At 43.2% G+C, this 26,206-nt stretch overlaps 1 protein-coding gene across 2 annotated transcripts in view; it reads right to left on the bottom strand.

Annotated features, from left to right (window-relative positions):
• LOC138297109 (protein Hook homolog 3) overlaps nucleotides 1–26,206 on the bottom strand; it is an 803,252-nt gene that overhangs the window by 504,625 nt on the left and 272,421 nt on the right. For both annotated transcript variants that reach the window (XM_069236612.1, XM_069236608.1), the window contains exons 9-10: nucleotides 16,301–16,464; nucleotides 3,946–4,086 (exon numbers count right to left, since the gene is read on the bottom strand). In XM_069236612.1, coding sequence (XP_069092713.1) covers nucleotides 3,946–4,086; nucleotides 16,301–16,464 — 305 coding nt within the window. The remainder of the gene's footprint in view (nucleotides 1–3,945; nucleotides 4,087–16,300; nucleotides 16,465–26,206) is intronic.

The raw sequence follows: 26,206 nt of genomic DNA, 5'->3' as shown, positions 1-26,206 counted from the left end.
ACTGTGTTTCTCAGTGGGATGGGATGGTCTCACATTTCCCCCAGTCCGGGCCCTGCCACATCCCGGCTCTCAAGTGTCAGGAGGTACGGGCAGCCCAGATTAAACCAAAGGTCTTCCTTGACCAAACAGGGGAGTCCGGCAAATTCGCACCAGTGCTACAGGTGGTCAGCCCACAGTGCAGGAGTGCTCCTTCCAATTTCACATACACATTCACCGGGCCACAGAATCAATCCAAGCCCCCGTTGCAGATTCCCCAGCACACGCGTCCCAAAGTGGACTCCAGGACCTAATGCAGTAATAGGTAATACAATACAGCCCGTGCCGCTGGGCCGGCCACCGTCCCTGAACTTGTATCATGTTTTGTCTATTGGGGTCAACTGGTCTCCGCAGCCAGTAAGATGACCGTTCAGAGTTTCTCGTGGACCACCACAGCCAGGCGGCCCGTCTGCCTGTGCAGGCCAGCCAGAGGCTGAGTCTGCGGGCCTTATTGCACCCCTTGGGCCCCTGCACAATCATCACAACTGGAAGTATTATTGGGCAGCTCTCCACGGCCACCACTGCTCTGCCCTGGTCGTGCCAGGTGAGCACACCCAGTCTCAACTATGGTAGGCGAAGTGACTGCAGACTCTCTCGTGTTGGCCCCTCAGGCGCCTTCTCAAACGCACTCACTTGGCAGGGCAGCAGTCAGGCTCCCATACCTCTTCCTCCTTGGGCACTGGGCCTCAGTCATCAGTGAGAGACTCCGACGGTCCTAGCCGTGCACCCACACCGCAGCACCGGCAGCTGCACCAAGACCCACTGCCTGCGATGCGAGCTCGGCTCAGGCTTCAATCAGCCCTTACCACAAGACCATCTTCAATTCACCTCCAAGGCAGACTTCACCACTAGTTCATTGCAGCAATGGTCCACACAAGCAAAAACCAATGGTCATGCCCCAATGCCTTCGAATAAGTAGGATAAATGGCGGGTAAAAACCTTTGGTCGGCAGAGGCTCACTAAGTGGCGGCTATCTTGCAGCAGGGCAGTCTAGCACCCCCTTCCCTGAAATTCAAAAATTCAGGCCTTCAGAACAGCTGAAGGTACTTTTTCTGAATGAGTGTTCCGAGTGGCTGAGCACAGCATGAGTAGGAATGTTGCAGCAGCCATGAGCCGGAGACCTGGCCACACAGGGTTAGTACTTTTTGAATGGAAGAGTAGATTATCTCAGAGAACATTGTATACTAGTGTATTTCATTGTATTACACTGACAGACTGGGAAGAAAGAGGGTGGAACATGACTTCAGTGAGAATACCTATGATTCAGAACTAGGATTACAAGAGAATAGCATTTCCATCTGCATTGTAGTCAATGCAAAAAAGTGAAAAATTATACACAAGTAAGGCTTGTAGAGAGGAGAAGAAAGCTGAGAGGGCTACTTATGGATTCGAAAAGTTACTTGACCCACAAGGGTGTCAGATTAAGAATTGCCATCTAGACGATAATGTGTAGTAAAAGTATGAAGTGATTCACAAGCTGTTGCCTAGTATATTTCCAAAAGAGGAACCTCCTTGATCCAAGCAGCAGATGACAATTTTTCATCTAGGGGAATGTGCTCTTGGCTTACAAGGCAAAGGGTCTTTTGTCAGCTAGTTGCAATATGCAATGCAGGTCACTTTCCAACAAGCAAAGGTTTGTGTGGAAGATGCCAAGTCTATACGGAAATGACCATATTTAGAAAAATAGGTGTTGGTTTCCAATTGCCTTTAGTTTCCTATAACAAAAAAAAAAAAAAAAAAGAAGATTAAAGACTTTAAGTTTAGATTAAGAAAGAAAACAAGAAAATAACTTGTTTGATTATGATACATGGAATTATGAGACAATGTTAGGAAAAGAAGAGTGGTGTGTTCCTAAATCTGTCCTGCTGTTGTAGAAAAGTAGGGTTTGGTGTATTATAAGGCTTGTGATTCGTAGATTTTCCTGGTGAAGGTAATTGCAACTAAAAAACAACTTTCCACAAAGGATGCTGCAATGTGGCTTTAAGAAAAAGCTCAAAGGGAGGAAACATAAGCCTAGAAAGACCCAAATTCAACTCCCATGGGGGAGAGGTTTCTGAGAGGGGGGTATACCACCTTAAGACCTTTCAGAAAATCTTTGACTGGTATTGTGAAGAAAGACTGTTGATGGTGGCCTTTTTTGTATGGTTTTATAGAAGCCAGACATGCATTTATTACAGAAAATTACAGCCTTGGGTTTGCCAAGCGTGATAAATAGGAAATAATGACCTTTTCCTGTCAAGGTAAAAGGGGTTATGCTTTCTATCGGCACCAAAGTACAACTCTTTTCCATCTAAAAGCCTAAAAGCTCCTGGTAGATTCTTTGAGTATTTTCATACAGCCTGGTGGTAACTTCAAGCATACAAACTATAAACTCTCAGGAGCCATGCTGCCAAATTTAAAGAATGTACAATGGGGTGGAAGCTTTTGCCACCCATCCTGGGCCGGAGGTTGTGGATGCATGTAGTGTTCCTATGAAATCTGAGTGATAGGCGAAGTTGCTCTGGGCCCCACCATTGTCTTGGACAATTTGGGGTTATTAGGATTATGGTCGAAGGATAACATCTGACCTTGATGAATAGTGTCAATATTACACAAATTAGGGAAAATGATAAAGAAATCAGTTCCATCAGTGGATCAAAAGTGCATTTCACAATGATTGTGGATCCAAAATTATGGAACAATATGTTGGCACTTGCCATTTTGTTTGTGAAAAAAAATATTTTTGGGAAACCCCAAACTAGGAAAATAGATTTCAAGAAATTGTAGTTTAGTTTACTTTCATGGTTCTCATGGAATTGCCGTCTGAGGAAATCTGCTTGCTGATTTTGCTAACCCAGTAAGTGAATTGCTTGAAGTGATACTTTTTTTGCCAGGAGTCAATGTCTAATTGCTGAAGCTTTTAATGGCAATGTCTTTGATCTTGTTCCTCCTTGTTGTTCAAATATTACATTGTTTAGATATTGTCCTTCTCTATTACAATTGTGCTTCAGAACAGAGATGGACGGAGAACTCCGAGACCGACAGACTGCTTTCAGTTTGAGAATACCAATGTAGTAAAGGTGCTTTGAGGAGACTATTGACCATGAACTGTTAGTTCTTCTAAGTGTGCTCCCGAGCCTAATAGAAAAGCATCTGCCAACTGTGGTCTGTGTCAGATGATCTTGGTGGAATGGACTGCCTTTGAGTAGATTCAAACAGTTTTTGCTTCCACTGGAAAGAAAGTCAACCTTGCTGATTCAAAACAATCTTGTCTGCACAGTTTACTTGTTGTTGACTCCATTGATCTTCTGAATACTATTGTAGTGGTCTCTTGTAGAGACTATCGTTTGGTACCAGTAAACTGCACAAGGCCATGGTGCATAGAAGCAAAAATACTTCCCTTACATTTGTATCTCTGAAATGTAAATATGGGTAGAAGAAGATGATCTTCTTGTGAAGAAAAGATGCTACTATCTCCACTGTTGCATTTCGAAAAAGGTCTTTGGGCATATCTGATGCCAAAAGGGAGAATATACAGGTAGTGGGCTTTTCCGACACAAAATCTGAGAAACTTTGCGTTCTGATGCACTTAGTGTGTGAAAATAAGCGTTTCTTACAACCAAACAGTACCACTAGTCTCTCTTCATGAGTTGGGAATAGATTTGATGAGTGCAAACATCCTGATGTTTGATTATAGCTCTGGTGAGGCTTGGCACAGGGTGCTGTTGAGATTATTAATATCAGCATTCTTTTTACACAACACTATACAGATGAAATAGTATCAGGAAGACAGTTACATGAATATGGATTTGGATTTTTAGGCATGAATGTAATACTTCCTCAGATTTTTCTTTGGAAATACAGGTATCAAACTGTAAACTGTCACACACAATATTAATTATTAATTAGGATTTTAACTGAACTATTTACCTTAGTACATCCATTTCATCCTTTAGAGATTGTGCTTCATCTGCCAAGGAAGTCAGATCTTCATTTTGTTGCCGCAGATCTGAAATCTCCTTTTCTAGCTCTTCACAGCGTATCCGGTAATCATCTTTTGATGCCTCTAGCCTACAATGAGAAGGAAACAAACATCTATCAACTCCATATTTTCATCCTGGTATCACATTCCTTTCACAATTACCCACACCATGGCTCGCTCTTAAGGTAATTTTGGGAGATGGAACATACTCTATAATAATTACAATGTGTGCATCTAGATTTGCACAGGTAACAAACAGAAGAAAATGCACCACCTGCATTGAAAGCTAAGCACAACTTGTACGCTTCCAAGTACACCTCCAGTAGCAACTAAATTACTTTACATGTCTTGAATAGCTGTGTGGAGATGTCGTGACTATAAGGGGTTTTTGTTCACTTCATTTCCTGTATGTCAACTAAAAGCTCTTCCAAAGAGACTGACATCTGGAGCTATCTATTTCTCAAGGGGAGAACTTAAAAGAATTGCTGCTACATTTGGTTGTTACTGAAAATAGAATGTAATTTCCCTCCCTATTAAGCATATGCATTTTTTCCTCTTTCTGGCCATGCCAGTAGTTATCCTGTTTTATATCCATCTTTGTACAATCTTTGCCTGTGGGTGACAAGGGCATATTTTTGACTGTCTGCGATGTTCCAGTCATTTTGTGTTTCAATTCATCTAGTCAGGTCATCTGTCTGGTTGAGTCAGCAAATCTTTTTCTAGGGATATCATCTCTTTCTCCTGATCTTTCAGTGTCTTTTCGAATTGTACTCTGGTCCTGTATGTTTTAGCCAATCCACAAACACTACTTTCAATAAATCCCATTGCACTCTTTGTGTTCCCTATAGTGTGCGCACAGTATTGTATGATGGTCTCACTTATCCAACTTTTAAAGGCCCTGTTGAACTGCATCTGCACCCTCAAGTGCGAGATGTGTATTAAATTATTCTGAATTCTATGCATGAGATTGTCGATGGTTATATTTTGAAAAAGCTTTGCATCATGCTGCTTGCCTGCCTCCCCTGAACTTCTGCATCTTATCCCAGCTTTCCCACAGCCCTCTGCTCACCCCTCCCAGGACCCACTTAATGGCAGCCACAGTGCAGACGTGACAATGGTAAGCCTCTCAGTGCCCTTTTATGCCCTGCCCGTCCCACAAACATTTGTCCTTTCCCCACTCGTAGCTACCCCACTGCAACCCTTCATGCTCTCAGCCCCAACCGCTGCACCGCAACACACTACAGGGGTATTCTCCTGCACCACCAGCAATTTCTCATGCACACTCCACACCCACCAGTCACTACACCTGTATCAAGCAAACACAGCTGAATCCAACACCCGACTCTCTCACACCCATTCCCACCAGCCACAGGCTGCATGTCACCTGGCAAGTGCACACATGCACCTCAATATTCACACTGTACCAAACATGCCATGAAGGTTTGGGACCTGCTGCAGGACCACACACTAAACCTGCAATTACTAATCATGACCTGGATGAACAATGTATCGTCCTCCCAACATCATCCCTCCAGGCTACAAGTTCGCCAGGCAAGACATACAACAAAAGATCTTCGGCAGAGTCAGCTTCATCTTCAAGTATGCCATCAGCTGCTCCACCTTCGCGGACACAACCTCAAACAAAATAGAACACTTGTCTTTCAAACTCCACATCACAGCAAACCTCGCCCTGAGTGGCACTCTCGTTTACAGATTACCAGGACCACAAACTAACATTGCTGACAACTTTGCAAACTTTGTCAGACCCCGTATCCTTGACTTATGTGCCTTCATCCTTCTCAGATACCTGAACTTTTACCTGGAAGACCATGCTGACCCGAACCATGCTGCTCTACTCAACAACCTAAGCAACCTCAGTCTAGCCCAACATGCGACAGGACCCACACACTCCACTGGTCACCTTCTGGGCAGTACTTCAGCAGCTGCCTCCTACAACATTATCCCTTCACAGGACTTTGGCAACAAGCTCTCACAGTGCTTCTGCAGGAAGATAACATACATCAAGAGCAATTATTTCACCTCTCTCCCCCAACCGGACCTGTCAGACCGTGCATCAGGACTTCTAATCCTGGCCAACAAAACAAATCTGTCCACGTGGCACACCATCTCTACAGACAGAACCTCAGTCATCATGAAGTCAATACACCCCAGTAACCCTCTGGGCCCCTGATCCCATTACACCTTCACCAAAGGACAATAACCCATCAGCACAGTGTTCATCCTGATCTTGAAAAAAATTATTGCATCTGCCACCTTCCTGGACATTTGGAAACAAGCCACTCAGCTAATACTCCCTCTCTCGGACAAGACACCCAATAACCCGAACCAAGTTCACTACCTGTTTGGCATCTGTATGGCAGAAGTCACAAACTGGGTTAAGAACAATTATCTCAAATTTAACACCAACAAGACAGGAGCTGTGATCTTCAGGAAAAACTTAGCACCATGGCACTCAACTTGGTGGCAGGCTCAACAAGGACACCCACCTTCCCCTACCACCAACCCCAAGACCCACAGAATCAAGACAGACAAAAAGCCCACTATGTCCTTCTACATAAACACTGTCCTAGCTTCATTCTTTTGAAGATGCTGAGAAAAATCTTTAAATGGCTCCCTACCAGCATTCGCAAAGCTATCACTCCCACCCTCGTCACAAACATGCTGGGCTACTGGAACACCCTCTACGCCAAAATCAACAAGGCACTTTCCAGGCAACTACAAAACATTCAAAATGTGGAATCCAGCACTCAACTTTCCACGCAACATGCACTATCTCAGGGAGCTCTACTGGCTTCCAATACACAATGAGCCCAGTTCAAATCCCTCACACACGCCTTCAAAGCTCCCCACAACATGTGCTCAGCCTTCCTCACTGGAAAATCTAATTTCACAAACTTACCAGACTCATCTGCTTGACTGGACTCCACCTCTTGCACACCTCTCAAGCATGCACAGAATCAGTGGTCAAGCATTCTACAATGCGCTAAAAGACTAGAATACCCTGCAGTTACATCAAATCTGCATCTTCAGTTCTTGAATCCTGCAAGAAGCTGAATGCCTTATTTTTCAAATAACTCGCTTATCAGCCCTAGGCCATGCTAGAACCTTACGTGCAGCACCAGGATACCCTAACGGTGGTAGCAAGTTTTACAAATATACATAACATTCACCCTGATGGTGTAAATGTTGGTCAGGCAAATATCCTGTTTATTTAATGTGCCATTCAGGCTTAAGCATCCTTTATTTTGAGCTGGACCCTGCCGCAACCCATGTCAGCATGCTCCTTGCAAACTGCAATACCTGGCATATTGTTTGCACAATTTCAGTCTCCTGTAGTAGATGCATTTCCTGGAGCATTGCAATTCCTATGTGTTATACTTTTCAATAAGATTGGATTCAGTGCCTTTTTCTGTATTTGTTGAGACATCCAACACGTCAAATCAATTTACAGTTCCCTCCTTTTTTATATTTGAAATTTTACCTTTCTTGCCATCCATAACTTATCTCCCTCGCCTTTATACACTTTTGTGTTTTTGTTGAGTCTGCAGGAACCATTCGATTGTATGTGCATTCACCTCCAATTATCCAAAACTATGAGTTAGGAAGCAAACTAAACATTCCTGTTCCAGCCCTCCACCCTAAGGCAATGCCTCACAGGCAATAGTGCCCCCCGTCTCAAATGCCAGAACATTAGACACAGTTTAAATTATACTATGTCACTATAGCAAACTCCTTCTGTGAATAACTATCTAACGAAAGACCACACTTAAGCTCATCACACCAGCAAGCATGTTCAGGCAAGTGGTCCCTGCACCTAGATGTATAGCCACTGAGCTATACCAATCTTCACAACTCTTTACTTTTACCAATTATATGCCATTGTTTGTCATGTAATTTCTGTGCTTGTTAAGCTAGTAATAGTGCTACATGGCGCTCATATGCCAACCAATTTGTATGCTCCTTCACTCAATGTACATTACGTTCTTACTCTTAAATTGTGGTGCTACCTGTTCTAGTGGCTATATAATCCTACACATCTTATTGTTTCTAGCTACTATGACACTGTTCATCAAATTCCACTTAATTGTGATATTAAAGCATTAAGTCTTCTTATCAGTTTACTCAGAACTCTTCAGATACATTTATTGATTATCAGCAGTTCCGATCCTTGTTGTTGGCTTTTCCCTCCAGGACCTTTACTCCTGTTCTCATTATCTCTATTTGTGTGCCTTTATGTCCTGTTATCTTGGAATTTCAAATGTGTCAGTATTCGTTAGTTTGAGGACATTTCTTCAGGGTTGTAATCTGTCCACAGCTCTAGATAATGTCTGATGTTTTCAATGCTCTGCGTCAGTACTGCAGGTAGTTCCATAAATACTTCATCTTCTCAACCATTATTTTTCAGCTATTCTGTATCAGAATAGTTGTTTGTGAGGCATTCAGGTTTCCATTCTTGTCTTCTAACTTCTTCCTGGGAGCCTTTGGTGTCTGTTATTTAATTTATTCTTTGCTGGTTGTTACTGCTAACCATTACCAGGCTTTCTCTTAAGCTGTAAATAAACAAGCTTTTCCATCATATTGGATTAGCAGCTTGGCAGGATACAGCAAGCTATCTTTCATGCCCATGTCCCTCAGCTTTCTTTCAGTCACTGCTAAGGATTTAAGTGAATATTGCACTTTTTGTTTTTTTGCTCATGCTCGAGGATAACATCTTGGGCACTCTATGATTAAAAATGCATGTGACTACTGCTCTTGGCGCCTTGCCTATGGGGGGTAATTGAGGTGCTACTATAGAGCTAGGGACTCCCCCTGGTGACTAATGTTGAGTGTCCTTCCCCCTTGAAGGTTCATGTAGTTTAATTCTGTGATACTGAAGACTGCAGTTTCACAGGACTGTGCTGTCTACAGCTTTCTATTTTAATGTAAATGATTTAGTTAGGGTTTTTATCTTGCTGGTATTGTTCTAGTCTACAGTCTGGTGCCTCTTAATTGACAGGCCTTGTAGGCTTGCAGTCAGGCACCATGCTGCCTCAGCTGCCTATCGCTCCACATGCACTCCCCTATGTTGTCCGTTGAAGGAGCAATCCCCGCTAAACAGCCACCGGGCTAACATCCAGGTTTCATGCAGCAGGACTCATGTGTTCCAGGGCCAGGCAGTTACCCCAGAACCAGATTCCTTTGGAGCTTTGCTGCTTTCACAGTGCATGTCCAACAGATAACTTGCTCAGCATCAGTCACCTTCCCCATCGTGACAGGCCTCACCAGTCCTGAAAGGGGCTGTGTCAGGCTTTCTTCCAATAAGGATCCATACAGGGTCTCAAGCAGCCCTGTGTAATTTATTATTTATTTAGGTGGCATTTGATGGCTTTTTCAGGACATAAAGTTTGGGAGGTTTTTCCCAAGGGTGGTGGGAAGTTATAAAAGGACGTTTAGCCAGCCATCTTGCCAGGCCACAGCCCCATTGCTTGAACTTATTGAGTGCTATACAAATGCAGATTCAATTTGGTATATAATTAGACAAAGTCTATGGATTATAATAATGAAAAAATAATTGCATTTGATACAAAGGATTACTGGATATGATATTGGATTGTCCTATTTTGTTAATGTCTCTTCTAATATGTAGAGTTAATAATGAGGTTTAATCAATAAAGAAAAATAGATTACTGAAGAGTACAGATATGATTTGTATAACTCATCAGGACTAAAAACAAAGACTTATTTGTAGACAATATGCATCTTTAAAGTTTATTACTGACCATATGATTGCATATTATTGCTTCTCATAAAAACTATAAATAAAAGGTTAAAAAAGCTCAGGTTTGCCACAAGTTCAGATTTCAAAATCTAGATGTCATGAAGCAATAGAGGATGGATTGTCAAACCGACGGGGAGAGGTGCAAGGAGGATAGGATGATAAAGAATCCAATCTGGTGGTTCAGTGGACTAATATGTGCAGTGGAGGAATCTTTATTTGATTTCATAGAGACAGGTTCGAATCCGAGAATGGCTATGCAGCCTTTCATCCTTCTGAGTAAAATAGTACCATTGAGTTGGTCAACAATAGATACCTGTTATTCCACACTAAGGTGTCTCTTAGGATGAATATGCTTTTTACTAACACAACTGACCTTATCTAAACAGATTTGAAAAGAGAATCTGGAACAAATGAATATATTTTTCAATTATTTTTAGACTTTTAAACTACATAAAACCACAAATTACTAACTTTCCACAACATCACACAATTTTTAAACTTCATGTCCCAAATCTGTATTAGCAAAAACAAAGTACAATTTAAAACCATATGCTTCTACTGAAAATTCCACAGCCCCCATGTCAGCACCATAGTGTCTAGAAGTGCTGCAGCATTGGTCTATATTTATACAGAATTAAAGCTGTAGCTCTACCTTAGAATTCTGTGAAGTAAGTAGAGCATGCTGTAATCAAATGACTAAATTCTGCAGAGAAAAGTATATCTAACTACATGCCAGATTGACACAGAGAAAAACAAATGTCATGTTGGATCACTGTGATTAATAGCCAAGAAAACATAAGCCAAAAAAACATGATAGGCCAAGAAAAACTCTCTCAAAAGCAAAAGAAAAGAAAATATTTTGACACAATCAAAGCTCATGCATTGCAATAAATAAGTAAACTTTTTGTTTACATCAGAAAGCAGGAAGCATAATGGCACCAAACTAATTTCTGAAATTATTCCTTCTATAACCTACATGGTCACATGAAAAAAATCATAGATTGAAAATTGTTCTACCCAAAATTCTCAAAATTGTGAGCTACAAACACAATAATATCCATGTGGCGGCAACCACAGATACTCTGACCATTTGAGAAGGGCAGGCAGTGCAGTATGCCCTTCACCCTTGCCTTTGGCCCACTGGTGTACACCTGATTTACTAAGTATTCATGGAAACATTTCTTTTCTTACTTTATTAAACAGCGGCCAAGAACTACAAATCCCAGAAACCCTGGACGAAAAAACTACCAGATAGCGTCACAACGGGGTGACAAATACAACATAGATTACACATACAAATATCTTGGCTGAGAGCAACAAGCCCTCTTTTCTGGCTGCTCGCAGTCAAGATAAGTACTTTGCTCGCATTATTTTTAAAACGTTACTGGGTCATTGTATTTTCAGTATGTTACTTGTTGTAATTTTACTATTGTTTATTTAACTGCATGCGCGCACTCCTTACGGTCTTTTTCCTCTGTTGGCCTTGCGCTGCTCCTGAACATTCTATAACGTTCGTTAGGCAGTTCTGAGGCATTATTCCCTCTTCAAGTGCGTCTCGTGTTGCTCCGGTGAAGCGCTGCCGCCTTTCATCCGAAGCTGCCCTCCCCTAACGAGCTTCTCCACACGTTCTCAAATGGCTGGTGAGGGCTTTCCTTATCGTTGCCGGGACCACCTCTGGGCACCCCCCCTCCTCCTTTCAAGAAGGCCCTCCCTCTGAGGCTTTCCTCAGAATTAACCCTTTTCAGTCAGGTTTTTTCTGCTTTTCAGCAGCTTGCCTCGGTTTCCTTTAGTTTTTTGGTAATCCTTCACTTTATATACATTTTTTCACGGTTTCTTCTTTAATGAATCACCTTTATTTTTTTGTTAATATGTCAGGTGATGAGCAAACTCCGTCTACGAAGGAAAATTTGAAATCCTTCATTAAAGACACTGCTCAGCATGCGGTCTCTGTGTCCATGCAGGACATTTAAAAAGTTTTGGAAGGCTTGCTTTCAAAAATGTTACAGAACCCCAAAGGTGCTCCTCCTAAAAGAAGGACGAAACGTGTGGCACCCCCTATGTGCCTTCCAAAGGCGCTTCTGTTAAATTTGGGCCTCCCACCCGAGAGGTGAATTCGTCATGGCTCCCTTCCTCTCCCCTCTAATATACTCACTCTTACAGACACTGAGTGATGGGGATGACAATTTTGATGCCACACGAGCAAATAATGAGGCTTTTGGTGATGGGCCTTTGGAGAAAAGTCGTAACATTTCTTCCTCTGTGCTCTTCCCTCATCTAGTGTCTGGCTATCTCTTTGATCGTTTTGGTGAACCCATGTTTGACCTTATGTCATTCCACCACCCAAATTCTTCTGAGTAGTTTCCGTCCGATCATGTTCCGGAATATGTATCCTTTTATTTAAGAAATGCACTGGATAAGTCCCCTTGGAATAAGTTGAAGTCCAAGTGTCCTAGGCCTTTCCTTCCATTTAATTTGGCTGATACCCCCACGATTGACCCCAACATGCTATTATATTTTACTTAGTTTGGGAAGCACCCCAAGAAGGGAGTTGATAGGGCCTGGTCTTTCTGCCAGGATAGGCTTTTGGACCTAGTTGGACCTTTAACTAGGATTCTTGATTTAGCCAAAGAGGCAAAGATGTAGGGCAATCATGTGGCACTCTTGGACTGGGCTCAGAGAGCTATATATATGTTGGGCAATGTCAATGCCTATATCTCCCAGGAGCAGTGGGAAAGCCTGATAAAAACTGATCCGAGCTTAGTTCATTGGCAACCAAAGAGGAAGGCCCTAATAAGGATTGCCTTCTTTTTGTAGACTCATTTATAAAAGAAATGAGCAGATATGTTTCTACGTTTACTTCCTTGGATAAGGTGCATTCTTCAATGAAGAAAATGTTTTCCCAGGGTGTTTTTGGAAGGGCCGGCAAAGGAAGGGGTCGATTTGCCAGCCGTTATTCTTCAAGAGGGCAATCCCTCGGCAGAGGCTCCTTCAACCAGGGCACACAGCAGGAATTCTACCAGGTGTACAAACCTCAATTCTATTCCTGACGTTTCCGTGGAGGCCGTAACAGGGGATACAGAGCCAAAGGAGATCTGCTTGCAGGTAAGAACTTCCAATTCTGGACTTCCTCCAGTAGGAGGCAGACTGGGATCTCGTCTACATGCTTGGTTATCTCTAACCTCGGATCCTTGGTTTATCCAAGCAGTTCAAGGTTGCTGTATAGAGCTTTATCAGGTTCCTGTTCAAACTCACTTACCTCAACCTCTTAATTTTTCCCAAGATCAGTTCCTTCTGGTTCAGGAGGAAGTGCAGTCCTTATTGACAAAACAGGCTATAGAAAAGGTTTCCTTCGACCCTTCGGGGTTCCTCAGTACCACCTTTTTGGTTCAGAAAAAGAACAAACATCGACCAGTTAAAACCTGAAGTTCTTAAACAATTTTGTGGTATCCCATCATTTCAAGATGGAGACTGTTATCCTTCTGAGAGATCTTCTGCTTCAAAACGACTGGTTGGTCCTTCTGGACCTCCAAGACGTGTATCTCTCAATACCCATTCATCCTTCCTACAGGAAATTTCTTCAGTTCAAATGGGGGGGAGGGGACATCTTTCTCACGGTTCAAAACTCTCCCTTTCGGTCTTTCATCAGCTCCTTGGTGCTTCACCAAGATCCTCAAACCGGTAATAGCCTTCCTCAGAGGTCAAGGGATAAGGCTCAGTCTATCTGGACGATTTCCTCTTCATGGCACAAGATAAGGCTTGGCTGCTGAATCAATTAAACCTTTGCCGGGACCTTTTGTCAAGGTTGGGGTTTCTTATAAATCTTCAAAAGTCTGTTCTAATTCCGTCCCAACGTCTCAAATTTCGCAGTTTCATAGTGAACACTGTTGATTCAGTGCTTCAACTCCCTCAACGGAAGTTGACTGATAAAGAAAGAGATACTTCACGCCTTATCTATCCCTCTCAGTTCTCAGATCCATAGCTCGTTTAGTAGGTCTTCTTTCCTCCTCCATTCAGGCCATCTTTCCAGGGCCCCTTCACTACAGGGCTCTTCAAAGATTGAAGATCCGGCACCTTCAAAAGGGTCTATCCTACTCAGACCCCATTGTGCTGGATTCAGTCCAGAGAAGAGCTGTGCTGGTGGACGAGTCACTTCGATGCTTGGAACAGGAGAACAATTTTCTCTGCCACCCCAGATCCTGTCTAAGAGTCGGATGCAAGTCTACAGGTTGGAGCTCAAGACAGAGTAAAATGCTCAGTTCTGAGAATGGACAACCTCTCTGCTGTCAGGTCCTTAAATCGTCTGGTGGAACGAGATCCAAACCACTGGCTCTTTTGTCCAGGAGCCTGTGGGAATTTTGTCTCCCAAAGTATATCTCGGTCAAGGCGGAGTATCTCCCAGGCAAGCTGAACGTGGTGGCAGATTGGTTTTCCAGTCATACCTACGACTCAAGCGATTGGAGACTTCATCCTTCCATATTCAGTCATCTCTCTTTGGTCTTCGGTCCCATGTTCATAGACCTCTTTGCCTCCCGGATCTACACTCAACTTCCTTCCTTCTTCAGCTGGAGGCCGGATCTGTTAGCTATTGCTACGGATGCTTTCCTTCAGCCATGGCCTTCTTCTCTCCTCTATGCCTTTCCCCCTTTCCTCTTTATTGCTCGAGTGTTAGCTCAAGCCCGCAGGCAACACGAATCCCTTGTCCTGATCACTCCTTTCTGGCAGTCCCAACCTTGGTACCCAACCCTGTTGGAGCTTTCTTCAGATCTTCCAGTATTGATCTGCTCTTGAACCCCAGAGTCTTCCTCACAGTCCAGTCTTAGAAGGCTCCCTGCATCTCACAGCATCGAGAATTTCGGGGATTCCTGGAGAACCCCAGTAATTTTTAACGAAGCTTTACAGTTCATCCATCAATCCTGGGCTCCAGGTACAACAAGGGTTTACAAATCTGCCTGGTTGTCTTGGTGTAGCTGGCGTTTGGACAGGGATACAGAACCCTTTTTAGCAGATGTAACCTTGATGGTGAATTTTCTGGCTTCTTTAGCTTCACGAGATAAGGCTTATCGTACCGTCAATAGTTACAGGTCTGCAATCTCTTCAGAACATGTCAGGGTGGACGGCCTGTTGGAAAACATCCATTGGTTTGTCGACTTTTAAAGGGAGTACGTTTTGCTAAACCTCCTGTTCCTAAATACAATGTTATGTGGTATGTTGACTCAGTACTTCAGCATTATTCCGCTGTGCGAGAAATAGCCGATTTATTGCTGAAACATTTGTCTGCCAAATTGACCATGCTCTTGTGTTTAGTCTCTATTAAACGGGTGCCAGATGTTAAGGCCCTGGATGATTCCTCCTTCTGTTATTCCTCTCTAGGTGTTTATTTTCAAGTCAGTAGGCATACCAAAACCAACTTATCTACTGTACATTACCCCTTTTATCCCTCTCAACCTAAATTGTGTGTTGGTAATTGTTTGAAAACGTACGTTTCTCGAACTGCAGATCTCAAAACTTCCTCCTCTTCCCAATTACTTATTTCCTTTCAGAAACCCCACTAACCAGTCTCGGCTCCCACCTTGGCTCGTTGGGTTAGATGGCTCATGTCCCTGGCTGGTGTGTCTACCGTTTCTTATGGCGCTCATTCGGTGAGAGGGGCGGCCTCTTGGGCCGGCGCTTGTTTACATGACATTCTCAGATCTGCAGATTGGTCAAACGTTAGTACGTTTAGAAACTTTTATTGTAAACCTGTAGATCATCCATTGGACACTTATTTTGTTGCTTTAAACAAGCATAATAGGAGCCTCCAGTCTTGTAATAAATTGAGATTTTCCTAGCCTTGGTGTCTGAAAGGCTAGATTTTATTAAAGATACGGAGGTGAGTATTATGCCACCATATTTGTTTTAACCCTCCCTGTTGCTTCTTATGCAGTTGCTATGCCTTCAATTCAGTCAGTTCTTCCTGCCCGGCGCATGATGGACTTCTTTAAGGATTTCTTCTCAGCTCTACTGACTCTGTACATAGTTTTATTTTTGCTATCTGAACCTGTTTTTTGACCGACTCTCACAGGAAAAGAGGGCTTGTTGCTCTCAGTCAAGATGTTTATGTGTGTACTCGATGTTGGATTGGTCACATCATTGTGACGCTATCTGGAAGTTTTTCTACTAGGATTTCTGGGATTTGTAGTTCTTGGCTGCTGTTTAATAAAGTAAGAAAAGAAATGCATAAGACTCGTCTCCGTGTCTTTAATAAAATCTAGCCTTTCAGACACCAAGGCTAGGAAAATCTCAATTTGTGAAACAGAGAAAGACTCTTATGGCTTGGATCTTAACTTCAAGCACAAAATTGGTTTAGGAGAACAGCAGAGATGTTTTTATTTTGCCTACAAACAGAAGCATGTTCTAGTTAAAGTTACCAATACACCAGTCAAGATATTGAACTACACAAGTTACATGCAATTCACATTGTATTCCATAATGAAAAACACAGCCTTATATGCACGTACTTTTGTAGGCACACAGTTTGGGTTTACCTGAATGTTTCTTCCTGTAACTGTTCCAGTTGTGTCTGGAGCTGAAGATGTCTGCGGCCTGCCGGGCTGTTGGGATCTTCCAAAGAATCAGACTGGTTCAAGCGTTCCATAATGACTTGGTTTTCGGCTAACAAACTACTTCTTTCTTCTTGCAGAGCTGCAACCTAGGGCAATAAATTATATCTTTGAATACAACTGTCAGCAATTGTGATATGTACTCTAAATGCTTTTTCTTGCCAGAAATTCACGGAAAAAACCACAAACAGAGGACGTTATAATTAGGCTTTCATTCCAAGCGTACAAAACTATAGAAATTTAGCAGTTATAGTTACCTCAAGTAACTATAACGTGAGCCTTAAGGTAACTATAATTCGTGCCCCAGCCATGCACAGTTTTTTCCTTATTTTTTTTACTGCAAATATTACATTGATATTATTAAGGATGTTATCAAAGATATCATGGGTGTCGTAATTTGTGGGACAATTAATTAGCTGTACATAGCAAGGGGGCAAGTTATAGTTACCTTAGGGCACAAGTTATAGTTACATGAGGTAACTATAACTGCTGATTTTCTACAGTTTTGTACACTTGAAATGTCTGCCTAACTATAATTTAACATTTAGTAATTTTCACTATTATATGTTAATCCAACCACTGGCGCGCATGGCCAAAGGCTGTGTGCAGCGGAGGTTTTCCGTAAGACCTGGGCTGCATCCAACTCCCTTAACCACGCTACCCCATGCTGTACACGGGCCTTTGGCGGGTGCCGCAGAAGTTGGCTGCGGCCTCTCTGGATGTGAGACTAAGTGTGAGAGGGTGTATTTGGGGGTGAGAGTGGTTGTCCGATTGTCTGGATGTGACAGCACATACATCAGTTTTTTAGTGGGTGCGTCAGTGTGTGTGCGGGTGTGTAAGGGGGTGCTTGAGGGTGTTAGTGGGTGCAGAAGTGTCTGATTGGGAGAAATTGATTGAAGGAGAGAAAAAGTGAGTGGGAAAGAGATAGAGAATTTTTAGGCTTTAATATCTTGTATAGTTAGAAGTAGATATTTGTATTCAATATAAAATAAAAAAAAAGTACTTATTTTAAATAAAAAAATGTTTTAATTTATTTAAAAAAAAAGTGGGGGAATGAGTCCAGTTAGACTTGAACCCCCAATGCTCAGTGAGCTATGGGGATTGTGTTTTTTCCTTCTTTTTTAAACTTTTTTTTTAAGACCTTTATGGGCTTTCAGGGAATGTGAGGGAGCCCTCAGAGGGGAGGAGGGGGTGTCCGGGGCTAAAGGGAGTCCCAAAGGGTCCCACCTTTTCACTTTTAAAAAATTTGCCCAGGTGTGGTGGTCCCCAGGGCATGGAGGAGAGGGGAGGGGGTACACCAACAGAATTAAGGGGTCAAGTTGTTCCTATCGTGGCCCCTTTGGTATTTTTTTTTTTTTCTGGGACTCTACTTCAGCCACGTCCCAAGAAGGCTGTCAGCACTTCTGTTGCTGAAGTGTTATCAATCAATAAGATCTCTGCACAAGATCTGGAGAGGGTTGTGAATCATTACGTCCCTATATGTATAAATTTGGATTTCCTTGAATTTCTCAAAAACTACTGAACAGATTAACACCAAACAACAACAAGCATTTTCAATGCAATGGGTATCGCATTAGCTTGATTTAGAGCTATTAGCGTTGTAAAGATGAAAAAAAAACGCAGCGCGATAGCACTGCATGGAGAAAAAAAAAGATAAAGTAGTCCAGACACCATCCTGAAAACATCGAGCCTTGTATGATTTTAGTAGTTTAGCGGTGCTGTGTAGGTGGGCAAAACACCGGAAAAGGCATGCCTGCCTTTCACAAATTAAAGCAAGCTGATTTTAAAAGGCAAGACCACAAACCAATGTAAGTGATTGATGTGACATGGGTGAGGTTTGAAGCCCAAAGAGAGATTACAGAATGGGACGGAGCGCTTTGCACTCGCCCATGAAAAGGACTCTGTCTGGAACAAGAATTACCTTTCTGCCAAATATGGTGTAATTCCATCTAGTGGTTTTTGCGCAATTGCGGTTTAATTTTTCCTATGGGAATTAACATTGGAAAAGCTCTAGATTTCACTCCCCCTTTATCTCGGCCCCTGATTGACTGATTACTCTATAATTTTCCAGACAGCAGCTCGCATGAGTGTCTATTTGTTTGGGGAAATTTCCTGAAGATTCATCAAGTGGCGCCAAAGATATAGTCAAGCAAAAAAGCTGTTTTTTCTATGGAAACTAGGTTCTAACTATAACTACCTAGTGGCGACCGCTAGGTAACACATTATTAAATATATATATATTGAAAATGTCACTTACCCAGTGTACATCTGTTCGTGGCATTGGTCGCTGCAGATTCACATGTTGTGCACAATCCGCCATCTGGTGTTGGGTCGGAGTGTTACAAGTTGTTTTTCTTCGAAGAAGTCTTTCGAGTCACGAGACCGAGGGACTCCTCCTCTTTGCTTCCATTGCGCATGGGCGTCGGCTCCATCTTAGATTGTTTTCCCCGCAGAGGGTGAGGTAGGAGTTGTGTGTGTTAGTAATAGTGCCCATGCAATGGAATGAATAAGTATGTACAAATTAAGGTTAAGTAATATATATATATATACAAATGTACAGATGTTGAAGATAACTTCCGACGGCTACAGGCTCCCGGGGAGGCGGGTGGGCACATGTGAATCTGCAGCGACCAATGCCACGAACAGATGTACACTGGGTAAGTGACATTTTCAGTTCGATGGCATCTGTTGCTGCAGATACACATGTTGTGCATAGACTAGTAAGCAGTTATCTCCCCAAAAGCGGTGGCTCAGCCTGTAGGAGTGGAAGTAGTCTGAAACAAAGTTCTTAGTACGGCTTGACCTACTGTGGCCTGTTGTGCAGATAGCACGTCTACACAGTAGTGTTTAGTAAATGTGTGAGGCGTGGACCATGTGGCTGCCTTACATATTTCGTGCATTGGAATATTTCCTAGGAAAGCCATGGTAGCGCCTTTTTTCCTGGTTGAGTGTGCCCTTGGTGTAATGGGCAGTTGTCTCTTTGCTTTAAGATAGCAGGTTTGGATGCACTTAACTATCCATCTGGCTATACCTTGTTTTGATATTGGGTTTCCTGTATGAGGTTTTTGAAATGCAATAAACAGTTGTTTTGTTTTCCTAACCTCCTTTGTTCTGTCGATGTAGTACATTAGCGCTCTTTTGACATCTAATGTATGTAGTGCCCTTTCAGCTACTGAGTCTGGCTGTGGGAAGAACACTGGTAACTCTACCGTTTGATTTAAGTGGAACAGTGAAATACCCTTTGATAGGAATTTAGGATTGGTTCTTAGTACAACCTTATTTTTGTGTATTTGGATAAAAGGTTCCTGTATTGTAAATGCTTGAATTTCACTTACTCTTCTTAGAGATGTGATGGCAATGAGAAATGCAACTTTCCAGGTTAAGAATTGTATTTCACAAGAATGCATGGGTTCAAAAGTTGGTCCCATGAGTCTTGTCAAGACAATGTTAAGGTTCCATGAAGGAACTGGTGGTGTTCTTGGTGGTATTATTATTCTTAGGCCCTCCATAAATGCTTTAATGACGGGTATCCTAAACAGTGAAGTTGAATGAGTAATCTGCAGGTATGCAGATATTGCTGCAAGGTGTATTTTTATGGAAGAGAAGGCTAGGTTTGACTTTTGTAAGTGTAGTAAGTATCCCACCACATCTTTTGGGGATGCGTGTAATGGATGCACTTGATTATTATGGCAGTAGCAAACAAACCTTTTCCATTTGCTTGCGTAGCAGTGTCTAGTGGATGGCCTTCTAGCTTGTCTTATGACTTCCATACATTCTTGAGTGAGGTTTAAATGTCCGAATTCTAGGATTTCAGGAGCCAGATTGCTAGATTGAGCGATGCTGGGTTTGGATGCCTGATCTGCTGTTTGTGCTGTGTTAACAGATCTGGCCTGTTGGGTAACTTGACGTGTAGTACTACTGACAGGTCTAGTAGTGTTGTGTACCAAGGTTGTCTTGCCCATGTTGGTGCTATTAATATGAGTTTGAGTTTGTTTTGACTCAATTTGTTTACTAGATATGGAAGGAGAGGGAGAGGGGGAAAAGCGTATTCAAATTTCCCTGACCAGTTCATCCATAGGGCATTGCCTTGAGACTGTTTGTGTGGGTACCTGGATGCGAAGTCTCGGCATTTTGCGTTCTCCTTTGTTGCAAATAGGTCTATTTGCGGTGTACCCCAAATTTTGAAGTAAGTGTTTAGGATTTGGGGGTTAATCTCCCATTCGTGGACCTGTTGGTGATCTCGAGAGAGATTGTCTGCTAGTTGATTTTGGATCCCTGGAATAAACTGTGCTATTAGGTGAATGTGGTTGTGAATCGCCCATTGCCATATCTTTTGTGCTAGGAGACATAGCTGTGTCGAGTGTGTTCCTCCTTGCTTGTTTAGGTAATACATTGTTGTCATGTTGTCTGTTTTGACAAGAACGTATTTGTGGGTTATGATGGGTTGAAATGCTTTTAGCGCTAGGAATACTGCTAGTAATTCTAGGTGATTTATATGCAGTTTTGTTTGATGTACGTTCCATTGTCCTTGGATGCTGTGGTGATCGAGGTGTGCTCCCCACCCTGTCATGGAAGCATCTGTTATCACGTATTGTGGCACTGGGTCTTGGAACGGCCGCCCTTTGTTTAAATTTGTACTGTTCCACCATAGAAGCGAGATGTATGTTTGGCGGTCTATCAACACCAGATCTAGAAGGTGACCCTGTGCATGTGACCATTGTGATGCTAGGCACTGTTGTAAGGGCCTCATGTGCAGTCTTGCGTTTGGGACAATGGCTATGCATGAGGACATCATGCCTAGGAGTTTTAAAACCACTTTTGCCTGTATTTTTAGTGTTGGATACATGGCCTGTATGACCTTGTGAAAATTTTGAACCCTTTGTGGACTCGGAGTGGCTAATCCTTTTGTTGTGTCGATTACCGCTCCTAAGTAGTGCTGTATTTTGCACGGCACAATGTTTGATTTTGTGTAGTTGAGGGAGAACCCGAGTTTGTGGAGGGTTTGTATGACATACTCTGTGTGTTGTGAACACTTTGTTAACGAGTTGGTCTTGATTAGCCAATCGTCTAGATACGGGAATACGTGTATTTGCCGCCTTCTGATGTGTGCGGCTACTACTGCTAGGCATTTGGTAAACACCCTTGGTGCGGTTGTTATACCGAACGGTAAGACTTTGAATTGATAGTGTATTCCCTTGAATACAAACCTTATGTATTTCCTGTGCGAAGGATGTATCGGTATGTGGAAATACGCGTCTTTGAGATCTAAGGTTGTCATGTAATCCTGTTGCTTTAGCAGTGGTAACACTTCCTGTAGCGTGACCATGTGAAAGTGGTCTGATTTGATGTAGGTGTTTAGTATTCTGAGATCTAAGATTGGCCTCAGTGTTTTGTCCTTTTTGGGTATTAGAAAGTACAGTGAATAGACGCCTGTGTTTATTTCCGTACATGGTACCAGTTCTATTGCTTCTTTTTGCAGTAGTGCTTGAACTTCTATTTCTAGGTCTAAATGCTGTTTTGACATTTTTTGTGTTTTGGGTGGGGTATTTGGAGGGATCTGTAGAAATTCTATGCAATAACCATGTTGGATAATTGCTAAGACCCAAGTGTCTGTTGTTATATCCACCCATGATTGATAAAACTGACTTATTCTTCCCCCCACTGGTGTTATGTGGAGGGGTTGAGTGACCTGTAAGTCACTGTTTGGTTGTTGGGGTTTTGGGGCTTTGCAATTTACCCCGGTTTCTCGGGAATTGTCCTCCTCTGTACTGGCCCCGAAAACCTCCCCTTTGGTACTGTCCCTGGTAGGTAGACGGTGTCGATTGTGAGGTGCTGGCTTGTGTGGCCTGACCCCGAAACCCTCCTCTGAATGTTGTTTTACGGAAGGTGCCGAAAGTGCCTCTGCTCTGCGGGGAGTAGAGCGCGCCCATGGCCTTGGCTGTGTCAGTATCCTTTTTCAGCTTCTCAATCGCCGTGTCAACCTCTGGTCCGAACAATTGTTGTTCGTTGAACGGCATGTTGAGTACCGCTTGCTGTATTTCTGGCTTAAAGCCAGATGTGCGCAACCATGCGTGCCTTCTGATGGTAACTGCAGTGTTTATTGTTCTTGCAGCTGTGTCCGCTGCATCCATAGAGGAGCGTATTTGGTTATTGGAGATGTTTTGTCCCTCCTCAACCACTTGTTTTGCCCGCTTCTGAAATTCCTTGGGTAGATGCTCGATGAGATGCTGCATCTCGTCCCAATGGGCTCTGTCATAGCGCGCTAGGAGCGCCTGAGAGTTGGCGATGCGCCACTGGCTGGCAGCTTGTACAGCGACTCTTTTTCCAGCTGCGTCAAATTTTCGGCTTTCCTTATCAGGGGGTGGTGCATCGCCCGATGTGTGTGAATTGGCTCTCTTGCGAGCTGCTCCTACCACGACTGAGTCTGGTGGCAGTTGAGAGGTGATAAAAGCAGGGTCTGTGGGAGGTGCTTTATATTTCTTCTCTACCCTTGGAGTGATTGCTCTACTCTTGACGGGGTCTTTGAAGATTTGCTTCGCGTGCCTTAGCATTCCCGGAAGCATAGGCAGGCTTTGGTAGTTGCTATGGGTGGAGGAGAGGGTGTTAAAAAGGAAGTCATCCTCGACAGGTTCTGTGTGTAACGCCACGTTGTGGAATTCTGCTGCCCTAGCTACCACCTGCGCATACGCTGTGCTGTCCTCGGGTGGTGATGGCTTGGTAGGGTATGACTCTGGGCTATTGTCTGACACTGGGGCGTCGTATAGGTCCCAAGCATCTTGGTCATCTTGGCTCATGGTGGTGTGAGCCGGTGAATGTGACGGAGTTTGTGCCGGTGATATTTGAGTTACAGGTGGAGGAGAGGGTGGCGGAGTTGCTTTCTTTGCCACCTTTGCTTGTGGTGTTAGTTGTTCAGTTTGGAACTCTAGTCTCCTTTTTCTCTTGATTGGTGGAAGAGTGCTAATCTTCCCCGTTCCACTCTGGATGAAGATCCTCTTTTGTGTATGGTCTACATCAGTAGTCTGTAGCTCCTCCTCAAACCTGTGTTTACGCATTTGAGAGGACAATGAATGTTCCTCTGAATATGAGCCGGTAGTGGTTTCGGTTGCTGGTTGTTTTGGCACCGAAACTGTGTCCTTTTTTGTTTTCGGCTCCAAGCCGAATCTCTTCTTTTTCGGAGTCGAGCCTTCTCGGCGTCGATCATCCTCGGTGCCGCTGTCTCTGCGTCGAGCAGCGTCGGCTCCGCCTTCTCGGCGTCGATCTTTTTCAGCAACACTTTCTCGGTCCCGAGAGTGTTGCGTGCCTGTGTCTCGACCCGAGTCGGACGATCTGGGCACCAGTTCGGCCTTTTTCGGTGCCGATGGACGGTCACCTTTATGGGTCGAGCCATGGCCAGTTGGTAGTGGCGTCCCCTGGGCCTTGTCTATTTTCTTGTGCTGAGTGCTTTTCGACGTCTTACTCACAGTTTCGTCGACGTCGAATTCATCTGAGTCCGTTTCATGGATGGAGAAGGCTTCCTCCTCTTCTCCTTGTTCCTCGAACTCTCGGTGTTCTGTCGGCGTGGACGCCATCTGTAGTCTTCTGGCTCGACGGTCACGGAGCGTTTTTCGGGACCGGAACGCACGACAGGCCTCACAAGATTCTTCTTTGTGCTCGGGCGACAGGCACAAGTTACAGACCAAATGTTGGTCCGTATATGGGTATTTATTGTGGCATTTAGGACAGAATCGGAACGGGGTCCGTTCCATCGGTGTCGATGTTACACGCGGTCGGGCCGACCAGGCCCCGACGGGGGATCGAAATTACCCCGAAGGGCTACCGGAGCTCTTCCCGATTCGGTGTCGATTCTAACTATCCCGATCCTGAGCGAAACAATACCGACGTAATTTTTCGAAGTTTTGACTATCTTTCCGTCCCGAAACCCGGAGCGAAAAGGAACACGTCCGAACCCGAGGGCGGAAAAAAAACAATCTAAGATGGAGCCGACGCCCATGCGCAATGGAAGCAAAGAGGAGGAGTCCCTCGGTCTCGTGACTCGAAAGACTTCTTCGAAGAAAAACAACTTGTAACACTCCGACCCAACACCAGATGGCGGACTGTGCACAACATGTGTATCTGCAGCAACAGATGCCATCGAACATATATATATATATATATATATATACACACACACACACACACCCACAAACAAACACATAGATAGATGGATAGATGGCAGAGTCGATTCATTTCACGTTTTTGCAGTATAAAGAAAAATAAATTCAAAATACATGTCAGAGCTACAAGCACACTCAAATCGTGATACAAACTGTCATAGGTTTACGTCCACATGTAGTGCTGGACCCGACAAGTTTGATAACTTCTGAAAAATGTGTCACACACAAAGGGAAGTTATTTTGTGTTTTGTCATCTTTAAACAAGTGCGATATATTTTTTCTCAACGTAATCCTAGCTCTAAAACAAATCTGTCAATGCAATTTGCAATGGCGTCAGCATTAAACCACTTGCAAGACATTCTTCACTCATGTGAAGAACAAAATGCAAATCAAATTAAGGAAGATGAATATTCAACTAGTTTAAGCAGAAATGCCTTGAAAAGTGAAAATCGTAGACCTAGCCGACAGCAAAATAAACAGTGAGCTCCTGAATATAGGTAAAAAGAACAGGACAAAACTAAGGTTGGTTTTCAAAAATACATTTCTGGTATGACCAATGAGAAAATGCAATTAGAAATCGCCAAAACACAACTAGAAATGCACAAGAAAATGTCAATGCAGGTGTAGTCTGTTAAAAGGGCATTGCAAAAGGATGCAACAAACCTATCGCCTAAGTATGCATTCTGAGTAGTTTATTTGAAGGTATTTGGTTTAGTACCTGGTTCAGGCAAAGAGGAAATATCAAGAAGGAAAGCAGAACAAGTAGGAAACTACTGCTGGTGTCACTAGTATCCCCTTTAAAAAACTTTTAAATAAATGCATTACTCTCTTCAGTTTCTACCTCAGCAGGATAGTCCATTACACAAAACCCCTTTTAAATTAAGAGGTGGAGGCTCACTCGTGTCTGAAAACCTTTCCTCTTCCAGGATTTCAAGTGGTTTATATTGGTTTGCAGAAGCCTGTTGCTGAACAATACAATGTATTACAGACCATTAGCATGCATTTACAGTTAATGCCAGAGCCTTGCAAAATCAATGTGCAATTCTTAATTTATTGTTTCAATACCATTTTTAACTTCGAGTTCGTAAAGCAAAGAACCCAAACAGACTATGCAACTTACTGCCACCACAGCTAAAAGGAAAGCTCCAGCACTGAACCTCTATTTCGTTAAACGTGCGAATGAACAGCACATACGCTCAGGAAACGGCAGAAATGCTGTCCCACAACATAGTATTACCCAGTGAACTTAAAAGCCTCAGGAAAATTCTGCACGGCAGCCTACCCCAAACCTTTTTGAAGTCACCCATTATGCCAAATAGAGGGGTGACAGTTCCATGTCGTGGCCAGACGGCAGGTGACTGAAGTTTCAAAATACAATTATCTTCAGTGAATGACTGCAGCAGATTTCCTTCTTCTTCCTCTGATTCACTGGATGGCCTTGGCAGGCCTGCAATAAGACTAGAGGGATCCGGTGGTGGCTTTCTTATTAGTAAAGTGTAATCATCACAAAGTTGTACAGTGGTAGTGGTTACAACTGCTGAAGAGCAAGTCTTTCCACCTGATTAGGCAGTGGGTCCGGCCCAAGAAAAGTCGGTCAGAGGCCCATCATGTGCAATTTAAGAAGAGTAAACTTCCTTGCAGGAGATAACCTCATTTTTACAATTCAATTAAATTAAAT

Source organism: Pleurodeles waltl, chromosome 1_2 (assembly GCF_031143425.1).
Source record: "Pleurodeles waltl isolate 20211129_DDA chromosome 1_2, aPleWal1.hap1.20221129, whole genome shotgun sequence".
NCBI lineage: Eukaryota > Metazoa > Chordata > Amphibia > Caudata > Salamandridae > Pleurodeles > Pleurodeles waltl.
The sequence above is the reverse complement of the archived record's forward strand: the minus strand, read 5'-3'. Positions and strand labels throughout refer to the sequence as shown.